The sequence below is a fragment of the Plectropomus leopardus genome, chromosome 14, assembly GCF_008729295.1.
Source record: "Plectropomus leopardus isolate mb chromosome 14, YSFRI_Pleo_2.0, whole genome shotgun sequence".
NCBI classification, from domain to species: Eukaryota; Metazoa; Chordata; class Actinopteri; order Perciformes; family Serranidae; genus Plectropomus; species Plectropomus leopardus.
In genome coordinates this window covers 17,829,797-17,848,254 of record NC_056476.1, presented here as the reverse complement: position 1 = coordinate 17,848,254, position 18,458 = coordinate 17,829,797, and the positions used below count along the sequence as shown (strand labels likewise).

At 39.4% G+C, this 18,458-nt stretch overlaps 1 protein-coding gene and 1 long non-coding RNA gene across 2 annotated transcripts; one reads left to right on the top strand and one right to left on the bottom strand.

Moving 5' to 3' along the window:
• Positions 1-796: 796 nt before the first annotated feature.
• LOC121953272 lies at positions 797-4,449 on the bottom strand. The gene is made up of 3 exons (XR_006106497.1): positions 4,361-4,449; positions 3,559-3,676; positions 797-1,150 (listed from the first exon to the last, which is right to left on the bottom strand). It is a non-coding gene; the product is annotated as an uncharacterized LOC121953272 (long non-coding RNA).
• Positions 4,450-5,631: 1,182 nt separating this feature from the next.
• On the top strand, positions 5,632-10,981 carry otx2b (orthodenticle homeobox 2b). Its single transcript, XM_042500985.1, has 4 exons — positions 5,632-5,741; positions 7,899-8,107; positions 8,678-8,829; positions 9,477-10,981. Exons 2-4 carry the CDS (start codon positions 8,011-8,013, stop codon positions 10,098-10,100), a joined length of 873 nt encoding a protein of 290 aa, XP_042356919.1. The 5' UTR covers positions 5,632-5,741; positions 7,899-8,010; the 3' UTR covers positions 10,101-10,981.
• Positions 10,982-18,458: the final 7,477 nt, after the last annotated feature.

Here is an 18,458-nt window from a genome sequence, read left to right as displayed (position 1 = left end):
TTAAAATTGGACTCATTAGACTTGCATATTATTTAATACTTTGCAACAAGTATGAAACGATACAGCCGCACAGTTTTCTACTTATGCAAAGTATGAATCACATTATGGAGAAAAGAAAGAGGCTTATTAATCTATGACTGCGGCTTTGATAAAATATACACAGAGTTTAATAAACTGTACCTTCAGTGTGCGTGTGTGTGTGAGTGTGTGTGTGTACACTAACCCTCCTACCAGGGAGGTATAATCCACTAGAGGTTGTAATGCTCCACTGCTGTTGGGGGGTCTGAGAGAATCCCTCTGGAGGCACGGTGACTGACCCTATCACACATTCAGGTCAAATAAAAAGAAAAAAAAACAGAATTGAGAGAAAGGTTAAAATCGTCTCCTCACCGGCTCTCCCATCCCAACGGCCGAGATCGTCCCGTTCCCTGCCAGCAACACACACCTCACCCCCGAGAGGCAAGACAAGAAAACCATTTGATAAATCATGAATAGTCACAGTTGTGCAAGTGCTGTGACCATTTCTAAAATTTATTATGGGGATTACACACAAAATCACACAATGTAACATTTTCAAATGTGTTATGAATGCCTCCCAGAATCCAATTCAAATCCTAGGTTACCAAATAAGCCTGAACAAATCCCCCACATTGAGTTCTTCCTCCTTTGAAGACTTGAGAGGTCCGGTCTGCAGGGCAGGTTTTACCACGCCATGCAGACACCTCAGCACACACAGGAGAGGGCTACTGAAGGTGCAGAGGGAGAGAGGAGGAGAGAAGGGTGGTAGTTTGACAATGACAGCCTTTATTTTCAAATTATTTTTTGATTACTTCCAACACAGTGTGACAGTAGGAAAGAAATGTTTTTTTTTTAGCAAGCATACAAAATTATAACATCGATTAAGAGTTATATCAGGTTGTAAAATGAGGATGTTTAATATAAAAGTGCTACTAATGTGTGTTTGTAGAAGAAGTATCAAGAGAGAAGTCAGGCTCTTAACACAGTTCAAGTTTAACCTTGAGGCGGCGGAGTCTTCTCCCGTCTTCCATTCGTCCTTGTCGCCTTTTCCACCAGTCTTGACTTTGCTCTCCTCATTGATGATCTGAAGGCGAACGCGTTTAATTGCATCCGTTTGTTTGTTGGTGAACTCCTGCACAAACACAACACAAACAATTATGGCACTAATTAAAAGGCATGTCATTAATGTCATTAATGGAAAGAGCAAACTTGGCAAACACACAGGCACAGCCGCAGCACTATCGACGCATCTTGTTTGAATTCGCAGAGGAAATATGTGTGGAAAATAAAAACCAATAATTTCATGATCAGCACCTTTTCATTACAGAGCACTAAAAACTAGACTCATTCAACAACATTTTCTATAATCTTTTTAAGCAGAAATTAGAGCCAAAGCTAAATTTGTAACATAGTTTTATAGATAAAATCCAAGACGCAGAGTGTCTCTTCTGTGTCAGTAAACTCTCCCCAAACTGACACTGAATGGGGTTTCTCCCCCTTTAATCCCCAGGGAGGAGACTGAACGTGTTTTGATGACCTTTAGGGTCAGTTACATGTTACATTACACAAAGGTTTAGCTCCTTTGTGATAAGAGAGCAGCGTGGGGAAAGCCCTCTGTTTAGACACCTTTCTCACTACGCTCTGCACCTTTTTTTTTTTTTTTTTGCAAAGCAGCAGCAGAGGCAACGTATCCAACAAATCCCCCACTCAATAAAAAACACATTGTGTGTATCCTACTCCAGCGCCCCTCTCTCTCTCTCTCTCTCTCTCTGTCACCCACACACACACACACACACACAACCAAATACACACACACCGCATATCTATCCACAATAATTACCCTCTGTAGCCAGGTTTAAAAAAAGGACTGTGGTTTTATTCACTTTGCCCAGTGCGATACATACACATCATCCTAAATAAATAATAAAGATTTCTGAAACAAACCAAAAAAATAATCAGATTGTGTCATTTTTTTAGGCAAAATAATGTAATTCTGTAAAGCCAGAAAAGTGGTTGGAGGGTGTACAGATCTAATGTTTTAACCTAGTAGTTAAGGCATTAATAATAACTTTGTGCTTTTAATAACAAAATAAGAAAATAGGGGGAAATGTTGATGAAGGCAGCTTTTGAGTAACATATTGTTTTATAGCCAAAAGGCAATATGGACTGAGGTAAATTTAAATCCCAAATGCAGAAGGAAAAGCTTTTTCTTGACATTAAATATGATCATCATTTCTATATGATTTAGCTTTCTTGGATTTTTTTTCCCCCTTTTTTTCAGCTCTTTTTTAAAGCTCAGAATGAATTCCACCAACACATTCCTCACATTCAGCCATGCGAATATCAAACAAGGAGGGAAAAAGGCAGAGCAGAGGAGAGCTGCCTAGAGAGTTAGAGGATGTATATGTGTGCTAAATATGCAGCTTTAAATTCTGAGGAATCATAATCAGCATCTATGATTTATTTTGCAAATGACCCAACAGTTCAGTTATTGTTCTGTTCGGTTTTATTTTGTTCTATTTATTTTATTTTTTAATTTGAAAAAAATATCCACTCCATAATTTGTTGGTTATTTCTTTTTATGGGTGGATGAGAGCAGGGGGGCGCAGGGGGCTGCCTGCCCGGTAATTATCCAATCTTGAAATAAGATTTTTCTTTTCAAGGCTATCAAAGAAGGGTCAAACATCCATGCCTGCGCAATGCATTAGTAAAGATGTATAGGCTACGCATTAACTGGTAGAAATCACAGGTTGGAGCAGGCCTGGTGAAATCCTCACCCTCAGGTTGAGTGTAGCAGAGGCGGAGATAAAAGCCGTCGTCGTCAATTAGCCGGGAGTCAGTGGGAGCGCTGCTCGCCAGAGGCGTTTAACTCCTTCTCCCTTTAAACGTCCTTTTAAGATACAAAGTCCCCGCGGAGGGCCTGGCTTTACACTTTAATAAATTATTTAGCAATTTAAACGGTGAGATCCAGCAGATAACTGCATCAGACGTCATGATTTTCCACGCAGCAGTTTGAAAGTCTCGCGTTAGGGCGCATTACCATGCAGCTGCTTAATATGAGGAAATATTGACTTTTTTTTTTTTTTTAAATGTAGATTTAGTTGCAAACTGATTGTTCTTATGTTGCATTCTGAGACTATAATAGACGCTCTTATGGGCTCGATGTGTTAAGGCGTGAAAGTTAAACATTTTTTAAGGAGCTATAAGTCTCCTATTAATTTAAACTTCACATCAAGCGCTAAATATGATTTTTGTCTGAAGAGCTGGTGAAGATGTTACAGTAAAAATGTGGCTGTGACCTTTGTGATGGTCGTAAAGCGAACAGCAACATAATTAAAAATCCACCATCCCAAGACTGAATCTGTCCACCCGTTTGAAGCTGCACGCTGTGACGCATGTCATTAATTTGACATCAACATAAACAGGTGAGTTTATGTGATTTTGCTCCACTTTTCTCCATCGTGTTAGATGACAAAATACAACTGTATTATCCGGTGGTGAAATCACATAAAATCATAAAGAAAAACACAGGAAAAATACCTGAAGGTGTTGCAGCTCCTTTCTTCCAGACAGGCATCAAAACTTCCCCTCTGCAGTCTGGTCGTTAAAAGAAATCCGGAGGTTTATGATCCATTCATCCGCATCCGCTGATCGAAATCTGTCAAAAGAGATGTCACTGAGTTTGTAAAGTTGATACGTGTTGTATCAGTTTGTGTGAGCTCCCAGTATGCAGGCTGCAGCTCTGAGTGGAAAACCCAGTTCTCCCAGCAGCAGCTGTCACTGCACCTTTGACTCTGGCCTTCCACACGAACCACAGAGAGAGGCAAAATGACGATTCATAAAACCCACGGTCTGCCTGTGTTTATAAATCTAAATCAATATTCAAATCTGTTTGAAGTGAGCGGGTGTGTCCGTGCAAGCGCGCAGTGTGTGTGTGTGTGTGTGTGTGTGTGTGTGTGTGTGTGTGCGCCTGTGTGTGAGTGTGTGTGTGTGTGTGCGCCTGTGTGTGAGTGTGTGTGAGTGTGTAGGTGTTCCGCAAAGCCTCTTAAGATGATACATTTACCAAGCCGTGACAAAAACCTTCGGCATATTATTTTGAGATGGGCACGCAGGTTCAAAATTCAAGTGACATAGAGGGGGCTTATTTGTCCCTTGCAGCTTGTGGCTCCTCCAGCAAATATGAAATAATATAGACAATATTATAACATCAAATTTTTAAAAATTTGATGTTATAATATTGTCTATATTATTTCATATTTGCTGGAGGAGCCACAAGCTGCAAGGGACAAATAAGCCCCCGCACTTTCTTATAAATGAAATAAAAATAAAAAAACAGGCCTACCTTCATATTTATGTCACATCTTCTTCCTGCAGAAAATGTGTCAAGTGACCGTCTCCCCAGCAGCAGCAGCAGCAGCAGCAGCAGCAGCGGCCTATTTGTTTTTTCTCCCCTTAAATTTCTCCTCATCTCTGGGTGCATGCACACTGCAGCTCCGGTGCCTGCAAGTCCTCGGCTGCTCGGTGTCTCTCGGTGGGAACTCCCCTGTACAATATTGTAGGTGAATTTTTGGTGCAGGCCTGTATCAGGCTGATGGGAGCAGACTGGCTGGCTCTGTGGATGGGAGGACAGTTTTAAGAAAATAAGTCGCTCTAAATCCCCTTTTTTTGCGACGCGCTGGAATGTGAGAGGACGGTGCAGCCTTCACATGGAGAGCCCTGCTTCAGTGCAGGCGATTTTTTTTCTGCTGTCTTTTTGTCACATATTTATTTTTATACTCTTTTATACAATACGTAGAAAGAGTAAAAAAAAATGCTTGCATTTGTTTTGTTCGGATGCCTCAGTTTCATGTGAGGATGCTTAATTATTCCTGTATTGTTTGGAACTTTTTAAATGTTATTAAATCTGGGAAAATATATAAATCAAATTATCTGATGAATTTATAAGCAGTGTATCAAGATTAATGACGCATGGGAAAAATATTTAAAATATATAAATATGAGTATGTACTGACACCACTAATATACTGTACATGTATTATTTCATTTTTTTTATTTGCGCCCAGCCTTCATTTAACTTCCCTCAGTTTAATGCATCCACTGGATAACAGCGAACATAAAATATAATTTTAAAAAAAGACGACTAAACTGACTTTCCCTCGGTTTAAACTCCCCTTCTCGACATCCAACCGTTTATTTATTATCAATGTCCCCTCTCTGCGGTGGGATGGGGATGTTGTCAGTCGTTCTGTCGCTGCCATTGGCTGAGCACTGTGCGTCAAAAAAAGTAGCTGGAGACATTTGTTTCCCAGAAAAAAAAAAGAAAAAAAATCCTCATCCTCCCCACCGGTGTGAGAGACTGAGACAGAGACAGACCTCAGCTCAGTCCTGCGGCTCCTATTGGCTGGCAGTTTGTACAAAATCCAACTCAAACCACTTCACTCACAACACACCAACAAATCCTAAAGGCGTACATGCAGCCTCCTCCATCACTGCGCCGCTGTCGCACCGCTCCAAAACCTGATGCAGCCGCTCCACGTTTAACTTTTATCCGCACTGTTGTTCTTTTACAGAAGAGGAAGAAGAAGAAGAAGAAGAAGACGGCTGCTTCTGCTTGGTTTTGTGTTTTTTTTATCCGCCAGGACGCCGCTTCTCTGTTCTGAGTTTTATTATTTCTGCTGGAGGAAAGCGAGTAGACAAAGAACTTTGCAGACATCGATATCAGGGTAAGTTTCACTTGTATTACTAATGGTATTATTAGTGAAAATATCAGCATTATTATTGGTATTATTATCTTTAATATTCCTATTATTATTAGACTATATCGAATTAATGATCGGGATCGATTAAAATGAGTAAAATAGGGAGCCTACAAAACATCAAAAAAGGTTATAAAACCACGTTTAAACAGCTTACAAAATCAGTTTCTTTAAAATAGGCGAATATATCGGTGGATCTGGTGCTAAAATAAAACCCACGAAGAAGCTCAAAGAAATGCCAGTGAGAAGCTTTAGGCTGCAGATGAAGGCTAAACCCTCTTTAACTCAGCTTTTTTTTATTCAAGCAGAGACAGTAAGTGTGTCTGCTCACCAAACCCCATTTATAAGAACGCTCATTTTAACGATATAAATGATGTAAATGCACATAAAGATAATTATAAATGAAGGAAGATGCATTATCACAGTCTCTGCTACTAAAAACAAAGATTCAAAGCTAAATTAAAGCTTTACTGGTATTGTGATTGCATTTTTTAAAATAATAATTTTACAATAATTAGATTCATGGCTCATATTTTACAAATCTCACACTCACTCAATCTCTCACTGAGTGAAGCCACCGAGGACACCGAGTCCACATTCAGTGAAGTTTCAACTTGAATCCAAATCATTTCATGCTGCACACTTGTCCTCGACGTGGATTTACAGACGAAATAACGCAAGAAAAATGGATCATTTTTGGAGAGGGTGAGGCTGAAAGCTGCTGAACAGGAAAGCACAGTTAGGCCTGCTATCGAAATAATGTTTCGGGGCCTTACTTTTCCTCTCTGCCTCCAGAGACGAATCATTAAGGGAACAATAAACAAACACGTCACATTTTATATATATTTGAGGATCCAGTGACAGATTGTGTTTACGCGTCTAAACTGGCTCGATTAAATAAACATTTATAAGAATTACATGTCTTTTCTGAAGGTTTTTTTTTTTTTTTTTTGCAAAGTGCTGATAATTATTCGCGTAAGACTGAATAATTTAATATGATTATAATTCAGCACCGGCTGCTGATCTGCAGCATCATTTTTAAGGAGCCTGAAGCACTTGCATTGATACCAAACTGCAGCTCCACTTAGATGCCACTCGGATTATCTCTTTAATTCATCAACAGGAAAAAAAACATTTATCATAATTAATTCTCGGACAGGGTGATTAATATTGAGCGGGTGTGTGCAACTGGTAGACGGGTGTGTTTTAAGTGTGACAGATTGGGATGAGGGGGTTAAAACCGTTGGATATTGGAGGAAAAAAAAATGCAACTAATCAAGACGCGCAGTGGGGATAACGGGTGAGGGTCACTGAAGTTGAAGTGACAGCAATCACATATTTACCAATCAACATCACAAAGCACATTTATGGCTGTTTAAACAACTGCAGCAATTAAGTGTTCAGTATGAGAGCATGTCTCTCTCTCGGAATAAATTCTTCTCTGCATCAAATAATCTCGTTTTTTTTTAAAAAAAAAATAAATAAATAATGATAGTTTTCACTCTAAATTGCCCACGACATTTACAGCAATCTTATTATAAAATAAAATAAATTTATTCAAGACTTTTTAAAGACAGAGAATATTTTTAAAAGGGTTTGCCGTGTTAAACTGATGATGATCCTTTATGTTGGCGGTACGTGTTTTACAGAGTACATTTCCATAACAGTGATTTAAGTTATTCTTTCACATGGTGGTTTTCGGTTTACATTTATAAACTAATCTTTACATTAAATAGAGAGGCAATTAGAGGATAAAATGACGCTAAAGAAATACAGACTAATAGAGTAAAATAGTTTTTGCTTTGTTTTTGAGCTTTCTTTTAAAATTTCTGGGCAGTTAAAGTTCCTATATTTAATTTCATTGCGCTTCACACACATGAATGAGTGCCTTTAACAGAACTTTTAAGTGACTTGTTGCGATTCTAGTGTCGGTGTGTTGCTTTTTGTTTGTGGGAGGGGGTGGGGGGCTGTAGCGATGAGGACAGCTGGAGATGTGGTTGGTGCTTTTTAAGGAGCGCCGTGCATTTTGGAGAGAGGGGCTTATTTCGCGACAACAGACCTCACTGTCTCTTCACAAGGTGCCTCTTCATCGGTGTCTTTTACTCTTGTCATTTTTTGGAACAGGTGCTCAGTGTAACGCGGACCACACGGCGAACAGTGGACACCCAGTGCATATCGAGAGCTCCATCCATTTTTCAAAATTTTCTCCAACTTCAGCCCACAGACAAACATTAGCATGATGTCGTATCTAAAGCAACCACCTTACACAGTCAATGGCCTCAGCTTAACTACTTCCGGAATGGACCTTTTGCATCCATCAGTGGGCTATCCAGGTGGGTTTCAACTTTATTTTGAAGAATAAATAAGGAGCTATGAGAGAACATTGATGGCTTGGGGCTACAAACTTAATTGGATGGGAATTTTACAGTGTGTAATCAAGGTTAATTTCAAAACTCCTAAATCTAATAATGACTTTTGAATCGTGGGGGATACAATACAGGCTAGATGAGTGATATTAATTGCTAAAGAAATCGAAGAGATTACACAGGCTGTTTTATCAAACTTCTTGCGCAACAGCCCTCAGCTTGGAAGAAACTGCATTTTTCTCTTGTGTGATTTTATTTATAGATGTGCCTTTCGGATGATTACGGGCAAATTGCTTTGATTTTTGCTTAAACTGCATCACATTTTTGGCACATTAAATTAAAGTACGTCGAGTATAATTTGCCACCGGTGTTTAAGCCTCACGGGACTTGTGCGTAATTACGCAAACAACAAAACAAATATGTGTTCTGTTACGGATGTGCCTTTGATTACTTTTTTTAAACTTGCCTTTTATATTTGTTTTTTTTTTGTTTTTAAAAACATATCTCATTTAATTTACGTTTCTCCTCCACTTGCAGCAACACCACGGAAGCAGAGGCGAGAGAGGACTACTTTTACGCGCGCACAGCTCGACGTTTTGGAGGCGTTGTTCGCCAAAACTCGGTATCCGGACATATTCATGCGCGAAGAGGTGGCGCTAAAAATCAATCTACCTGAGTCCAGAGTACAGGTGAGTTAACGGAACATCTGCCATATTTGGAAATTAATCGATATGAATAAATATTTAAAGGGTGACGGAAAGTGTCTGTTATTTGTGAGACACCAAAGCAAAAATGGCACTGTGTGCCCAACACATTTGATTGATTAAACAACTAATGGACAGATTTAACAACGTGAAATTATGTATATCCTACGTCTTATTTAAAGGGATAAATACAAAACAAAAAAAAAAGCTCGACTGAAACTGTTAAAAATCAATTTTATATCTGCACTGCGAGAAACACTCATGTTAACCCCTGACTGACAGACAGAATATCCAAAGCTTAGCATTTGTCTTCCTTAAATCAAGTGGAAAACTTTTGCCAGTGGGGTGAGATAATTCCACTTAACGGTGGATTTTTGTTTCGAGAATTTGAGCACTGAATTGAGACCGAGCTGTCCGCAGAAAAACGTGGAGGAGAAAAAAAAAGTCAACCAACATCTTGATTTGGACTGAAAAAAAAAATTTTTTGTTTTTTTTTTACAGGGATCAATTAAAATTGGATATTATTTCAGTGAGGGGAAAAATAGTTTGTGCTCTAAATATTCATAGATTTGGAGTTGCATTTACACCCACAATTAAGGGATCTTGACAATAACGTTGTGTGACTCTTCCAGGTCTGGTTTAAGAACCGGCGGGCAAAGTGTCGCCAGCAGCAGCAGCAGCAGCAGAACGGGGGCCAGAACAAGGTGCGACCTGCCAAAAAGAAAAGTTCCCCAACCAGAGAAGTGAGCTCAGAGAGCGGGGCCAGCGGCCAGTTCACGCCCCCCACCAGCACCACCACAGTCCCCGCCGTCTCCACCACCACCGCCCCGGTGTCCATCTGGAGCCCGGCGTCCATCTCTCCGCTCTCAGACCCCCTGTCTACCTCCTCCTCCTGCATGCAGAGGTCCTACCCCATGACTTACACCCAGGCCTCGGGCTACAGCCAGAGCTACGCCGGCTCGACGTCCTATTTCGGCGGCATGGACTGCGGCTCTTACCTCGCTCCCATGCACCACCAGTTGTCAGGCCCCGGCTCGACTCTCAGTCCGATGAGCACGAACGCGGTCACAAGCCATCTGAACCAGTCCCCGGCGTCCCTCTCCACCCAGGGCTACGGGACGTCCGGCCTGGGCTTCAACTCCACAGCAGACTGCTTGGATTATAAGGACCAAGCGGCGTCGTGGAAGCTGAACTTCAATGCCGATTGCTTGGATTATAAGGATCAAACTTCCTCGTGGAAATTCCAGGTCCTGTGAACAGAGCAATCACAAAATAAGTGCACAAACAGTGACGATCACATCAGACACGGCGCTGCCATCCCTCAATAAAAACATCGGACTGGTTAAAATGTGGCTCGGCGAGGCAGGGCTCTCAGGGGCCTTTGGGGTTTTTTGGCATGATGGTTCCTCCTAGAGGAGAGGTTTAATTTATTTTAGCACTGGCAAAGAGATTTTTCTCCCCGTTCATTCACAGGTTGTAGCCCCTCATCCATGTCTGTCAGTGTGTGCCTCTATGCGTAAAAAACACCTGTTGAGGGCCAACACAGAGCGGACTCTGAAAGAAAAGTACACCACAGCCACGGAACTAATGTTTATCCAAGAACAAAACTCAAGTTAATTCTCCTGGTGAAGTGCTCGGGCTGGACAGACCTCCTTTAAGCTTCTTACACAACTTTGCCGCCCTGCTGGCAGAGAGACATGAGGATGGTGTGTGGACATGGATGCACTACTTTATTTAAGAAAAAAAGTGTTTATAAGGAATCAATATGTAGTTTCTAAGAGACAATCAGTGTGTGTCTTATATAAATGGTACATATGTGTTTTTTTTATCTGTGCTAGCCTTCGAAACTGTGATCTGTTGTATTGTATGCAATTTGTGAGCCCCCCTCGCATCAGACTCTCTGCTGTGATTTTAATAGATTTCTAACTTTTTTGGAACAAGATGCTAATGGTTAAAAAAAAACAAAAGACCCGCGCATCAGAAAGAGAGACAAGACTTTTCCAAGCACATGGTAGTAATAATCAAGAGTTAGCCATACTGGAAATGACTCTCGGCTGCTGAGAGCTCCACACTTGCTCCCCCTCCATTGATCTCAACACACGGTGATTGTGGATCCTTCACTGGCTCCAAAGATGGTGTGACCTCACCGCTGAAAAGACATGAATAAAGGTCCTGTGAGCTTATTCTTTCATCAAGAAACGATCTGTGTGTGTGTGTGCGTGTGAGTGTGTGGTGGTAGGGAGAGAAAATGGAGAATGAACAGAGTGACAGGAAGTGTGTGTGTAAAATTAAGCGTGTTTTTTTTAACTAAAGGAATATTCTTACACTAAAATAAAAAATGAATAATCACAAATGCATATCATACAATTTAACGAAACGAAATAGTATCTATTAAAACCGATGCAACATATGATAATTAGGCTACTTTATTATTTTTTATTTTAAATGGGGCCTTTCTTCAAAAATCTGACTCAATATGTAGGGAAAAGGAAAAGGAAAAAAATCCACAATTTAATAAGAAAAAGTGTTTTTAAAAAGTCTACGGCAGTTTTACATACCAATAATTCCAGTCTTATTTAGCCTACTTCCTTGTGTATAATTAGCTATTCCAACATATGTGATATTATAAATATTAACACAATATGGATTTAAATCACATTTCTCGTTTTGTTTCATATGGTAATGGGGAGACAACCCATTACCCCGAAATATTGTAGGTCTGTTAAAGATAAATAACAAAATTAGAACGCTGCAAAAATAAATAAAATAAATAAAAATGAGCACAAATAAAAACTAGGCCTGAATAAATAAATAAGGGGTCATAGTTTTATCTTGGCTCTGGATTTTGTTCTTTTCTTAGTTTCCGGTACTGGTTTGAGAAAGCAGTGTGTTTAATCCCGCGGCCTCCAAGAGATGTTAATCCCAATATTTTGCCGGCGGGGGTTTCTCTGAGGCGCAGGGGCAGCAGTGGTCCCATTCAAAGCCCACCGCATGGGTTTACACGCCTGATCCCCAAATGTGCGCTCTAATATGAAGCCTAATAATTCATCTAACGAGGAAAAATGTAAACACACGTCAATATGTCATTAATCTATGAAGAAATAGCACCAATTTGCTTTAACTAGATTTCAGGAATAAGAAATGCAGCAAAACTTGAAATCCTCGGGGATATTAGAAAGTACAAAATGAACTAAAAATCACTTCTTGTGCTGCTGATTTTTTGGTAGTTGGCAGTATATGTGATCATTTCCGTAAATATGAAGCTGGGTCGCGATTTTAAAAAAGTCATCCAAGGGATAAAACCTGCAGAAACTCGGCACCAAAACCCACAAAGTTAGTGCTTAAAGCAACATTGTGTGCTTTTGAACCTGAACTCAAGAAAAAAAAAACTCGCCATAATATTGCTGTCGAATTATTAAAGGGGCTATAAAGTGTGCAGATGACTTTGAAACGCGTTTTACAGGATTATAACTTTTTTTCTGTCACCTATATGCTGCATAAGGTGAATGGGGTTTATTTGCACATTTCTCGCGACGGTAAATAAATTGCTCTCTAACTCCACTGCAGAGGTTACAGCTGCTGCAAATAAATCGGATGAGTCAGATGGTGAAGGCTGCTTTTTATTTACTTTTTCCTTTTTTCTTTACCAACTCTAAAGTCCAGCGTTACTGTGAGCTTGACGACAGGAGACAATAAAGTCAGAGCGGCTATGGGATCTGTAATGAGTCGACATGGCTCTGCAGTGGGCTAATTGTTAGAAGTCCAACATTCAATTAGCATCCTTGACATTGCCAATAATCTCTCTTTCATTGGAGTCTCCACTAAAGGAGCGCACTAATTAAAAGCGTTGCTTGAAATAATCGAAGCGTTAAAGAGAGAAGAGCGACTTTGATTCCACTCCTGCGTGGACAAAAAATAGGTGTGTGTGTGTGTCTGCATGTGTGTGTGTTGTACTTTTGAAAGACTTAATTATACAATAGCCCGTATCCATAACTTATTCAAGGGTGAAGCAGAAATAGCTGTTTATATCAGGGTGCATATTTTAATTCATCACACGGGGCTGATTTTAATGTTAGAATATTCAAAAATCGAGTATAAAATCGCCACAATAACGACGCCAAGTTTAACACCACGCATACGCATCGTTATGGCGATAAAACAATGCAACAATTGAACTTGTAAACAATAGCCTGGGCTGACAGAAGCCTGAATATTCATGAGACGCGTCTCCTCTCAGTGTCAACAACTCCACTATCCAGACTGCTCGAGAAAAAGAGACACACAGAAAGTGTTTCAGGCTGCGGGGTCACTTTTGAACAATAAAAAAAAGCCATTTAACGACTGATTGAGATGCATCAAGTGACTGGAAGGAGGAAGAATGAGAGAAAAGTTTGGAGACTCCATCAAAAGACGAAAAATATTGGACTCATTGGATATAAACAATTCCCTTTCAGCATTATCACAGACGATTATAAAATTACCATATGCGTAAAGTTTAAGTCACTACCAAACGCTAAATATCGAAGGAAAGATACTGTAAAATACACCAAGTTGATCTTTCTTTAAAAATCTGGGAAACCAATTGCCTTGAAAATGTAAGTAAATACAGCCTAACTATTAGTCTTAATTTATGTTTACTTTATACTTAATTGTTGAAGTTGTAGCAACTTAAAAATGACAAATTTAATTAAATCAATCTCTCTAAGTTTAAGCAACGTCAGTAAACCAAATTTACTGTGCTATATATCTGCATTCTGCTGGCGGCAAACTATCATATTTGTATTTTGTTAAACAGAAATCAAAGATCTCCTAACGCTATCATTGTCAAAAAAATGGTCTTTGTGAAGATCAAGTCAGAGTAACTTGGTTTACTGAAGTTACCAACACTTAAAAAGAAAAAGGTAATTCCACGTGCAACTTTAAATTTGCAGCATCTGTGCAAAATTAAGTAAATACTTGATTATAAAGTAGATATAAAGTAAGATTTACTTGCCTTTTTTAAAGGCAATCAGTTTCCAAAATTATTTTAAGTAAGATCAACTTGTCAGATTTTACAGTGTAAGGCCCTTACAGCGTGATTTAAAGACAGAGCACAAAGTTTCACGCTAAACAAAGCACCCACTTGGCCCTAATCAATGCTCGCACTGATACATCCAATATCACCCAAAACACAAAGGCTCCACCCCGCTTGTTATTGTAACCTTGGAGCCTTCAAAGTGCACAAGTCATGAGGAGGATTAGACATCCGGCCTCCACAATGCTTCATACATACAATGAGTTTTAATCAAGACCAAAGCAGCGCTAAGGAGCATATGGGACCAACAGACGCTGCATTAATCCCTCTTGTTTTTTTTTTTGTCTAACAGCGGGCTGCACGGCACCCCTTTCCCCTCGTCCCCCGGCCTGGATGCTGTCCGGTCGGTCACAAACACGAGTCGTCCTCCGCAAAAAGCACCGGCCTGCTCTGAGGTGGTGTTTCAGGCCGCAACGCCTGCAGGAATGAGGACGGGGGGATTATTCACAGAGTATGTGGTCTGATTATGAGCTGTGAGAATGATATGAGAGCAGGTTGAACAAGCGATCCTATTTAGAAAATATCAAAAGGGATCAAACAGTCTGTCATAGTTAGGATATGGTGATTGGGAGATTCCCTTAAGGAGGGTTTCTGCAGAAGTCTGCAGGCATTTTCCCCTAAAAGCAAGCAATCCTACTATTTTGCTATTGAACTTTCAATGAATACTAAGGGTAAGAACTGGACATGAAAAGGCCAAAAAAACAAAAAAGAAAAAAATACCCTAGATTGTTTTGAGACAGACAAAGACAGATTACAAAAATTTCACAGATATATGGGCCATTTAAACATATTTGTTAAAATATAGAAATACATTTGTGGCTCTAAAAAAAAAAAAAAAAAAAAAATCACAGTAATTTAGATTCAAATTATTGCTTTTAGTTCTTACAACTTGTTTGATAGCATGCATGGTAGGGTGCATGATATGCACAGTATATGCATGTGTATTTATATGAGAATAAGTAATAGAATAATGATGTGGAAAAATGTGCCAACAACTAATAAAAAAACAAAAATAAATAATATTTTTTAAGCTAATCCAGCAGTATCCCCTTGAAAGTGCTTATCCAGGCTTAGTCGACATTTTCTGAAATTATTTAAGTTTGTGACATCATCAATGAATTTGATAATCTTGTCAAAGATTAAATTAAAAGGGTTTTGTATAGCCTACATAATAACAGATTTAGATGTTTTAAAAAATGAAGTCTAAAGAGATTTGAAGTAAGCGCAGTAAAAAGCATGTTATTTTAATTTCTCAGACTGCTCACACAAATCCGTGGATTTACAGAGATCCAAAACTGATAATGATACGAGCAGCTTGACTAGCTGGAGGTCTGTTGAAGCAAAGGGCCACACATTATTTCAACATGAGACAAATCGAAAATACTCAAAATGTTGAACTGTTTCTTTCATGACCTACAGTGATTTATTCTCACACTGCTGCAAATGTAGGGACTATGTTATTTATTTATTTCAGCAGGGTCCTTTGCCCACATAAGTGCTCTTTAAAAAAAAAAATCAGTCTCACTAAATATGCCTAAACATTTGGCTTATGATGTTCATAAGCCCCACAGGACACAGAGGGCTTATCAGTTCATTAGCCACTTGATGGCCTATTTCAAGTTATAGTAGCAGGGAGGAGGGTGATGGATGAGGATACAACCATCCATTACTGAGGCATATTTTGTTAAGCTATTCAGGGGCGCAGAAAAAAAACCTCAAACCCATAAGAAGATTACCAGATCTCAGCATATGTTAAAAAACACATTATTACTATGCTTATGGGGTCGAGTTAATACCTAGTTAGTTAAAGCTCACCTAGTTAGCAATAAAAGTCATTTTTTGACAAAGAATTTATGTTTCATTTTGACAATTTAGGACTAAGCATTCAGACTAAATCCACTTTTTTTTTTTTTTAAATATCTAAAGAAAAATAACAGATATGTATAATGACCACATTGTTCTTGGTGAAAGTACCAACATATTAAAATGGTAAAAGTTAATGCACTTTAAGCTTACAGGTCTTTCAAACTCCTTGGATTAAATATTCACCGACCATTAATAAAAATCTCCTTACCAGACAAATGGAAATATTTTCATAGTGGATTATGCTTCATCCTAATGGTGATGTCCCGAACACAGCGGGATGGTAAAGAGTAAAGTGCTGAAATATTCGAAGTATAATCGCCCCTAACTGATGACTAATGGGCATTAATAATGCTGAAGTCCTATAGAGTTCAGACAATTTGGCCACTCAGTATTAAGTGGAGCCACATTAAGCTTCAAAGCAAAGGACGGTTCTCATTATTGCTTTGTTGGTTTCTGTCTTACATGTCGTACGTACGGCATGTAAAGCTATGATAGGAGAAAACACTTCAGCTATATGCAATCAAAAGTGCACTCATTTCCTAAACCAGGGACACTTTTGGAAAATTACAGAAGATCACTAACAAGTTAATAAGCAAACATTGATAATTAGCATGTATAATAAATTAATTGCCTGTTTTCAACCTTTTGACATTTGTTTTCCTCACTCATCTTTACCAAGAGGCAAATCCAGCCGCAGCAGCCCTGCACAGGTCAGTTCACACGGGCACTTCTAGGATTTAAAGACAGTGGAGGCTTAACCCCGACGTCAGTTGGAGTCCAAGCTCTATTTTGATGCATTTTACTGCACTATGGCAATTTTTTTATCATTCATAGTACAAAAAATCCCTGTGTGAATAGCTTCATTTCATTGCGAATTAGAAAATCGTCAGTGGGCACCATACTGAGGGCCACATTTGGCCGAGGCAGTAAGGTGAGTATCACTGCCCTAGACCTGCAATAAATGGGTTATTTCTGCAATGGAGATATGCAGGTAAATAAACTATTCCAGCAATTTACAACTCAAAATATGCATACTGACATACAAGTCCTCAACAAATGGTCCAGCTTATGTTTGGTTTCTCAGACGTTCTCGTGACCTCGGTCACTGGATGGAAGAAGCTTCCAGGAAGATATCAGTTTCTCCTGCTATTCTACCCCAAAATTCTGCCGAAGGAAAGCCACAAGATGTGGTTGAAAGCTCCAGAAACAAGTGAGTTGGACATTTTTTTTTTCAAGCTGCAGGTCAAGCATGAACCTCCGAGTTCAAAATATTTCAGCATGGTTTAGTCCGTAAAATGTACACTATCAGGGCGTGTGGTCTGAGCCAAAGAACTGATGGACACAACCCAAAGTAATCCTATCTGAAAACCCACTGAGTCATTGCAAAGTGAGATTTTTGGGGCATCAAATGGGAGTCAGAAACAATACAGTATATAATAAACTTCAGTAATGGTATTTAACAACATTTACATAGCAAGCTTTTGATATTCTCCTCTGGTTTAATACTTACTTTCAACTGAAATTGGAGGGAAATAGCAGGAACAACTGACATTTGACACTGCATGTAAGCCATGATCAAACTCCTTAGTTAATGGCCTCAAACACACCTTTTGATCACAAATAGCTTACAAATTTAATGACTTCATGGTGAACGGAGCCAATTTCTCTCCATTCTGCCAGTATTCTCACCACAGGCTACACGGTATATCAAAAACAGCTACAGTGTATCTCAAAAGAGGAGAGGTAGGTGCAATAATATAATTTACTCACATTTTAGACACATTATCCCTGGCCCCATGAATTCAGCAAAGTCAATGAATTAATTCATAAAAGCCAAGATTTCTCTCCGTGGTAATACCAGTAACGACAATTTTTATTTTTTCTCCAACATGTTTAGACTCTATAAGTACACGGGGTCCTAGTTACCTGTGAAAGACCCACTTCTCTCCTCCTCATCACCAGGCCGCCGAGCCCACGAGACTCCTCATTATAACAATTAACACAGGTGCATGTGATGAGGCCTCCCTGATAATTTACACCTTTCTAACAAACACTCTATCTCTTAATCTCCTGCAAACACTATTCTCTTGTGAGACAGTGGGCCTATAGGAGGAACCAAAAATTAATTAGCTGCATCAAACAGATTAGAGCCCCCCCTAGATGGACAGTTAGTTCGACTGCAGTGCAGAGAGGGAGGAGAGGCAAATCAGCCCAAAGGCGGAATCTCTTCTTTGCTTATTTCAATATTTCATTGAGTGTTATACATCAATGAACTGTTTCAGGGTGTCATCGCACAGAAGCTAAGCCTTTTGAGTTCAAGGCCCCGCAAGTGTATGCCTTCGTCCAACGTGCCTCGAATACATGAAAGCACGCGTCTCTATCACACAAGTTTAGCTGAACTTTGAGAAACAGTGCAGCCACAAGACTGAGACACTTTTCTACCAGCAGCACAGACACAACTCTTAACTCAAAAATCAAGCCAGTTCAGCATCCAAACGAACATCTTCGATACAGTTAGTTACTTCTGCAGTGTGAATGTACGATGTACAATTGTACTCACAACTGCAGTTAGAATATTTACGCAGTATGGACCAGGCACAGCTACAGAGGCATGGATATAGGCTTTTTCCCATTACGAAATCCTCACATTTTACAATATAAATTCAGTTTCTGC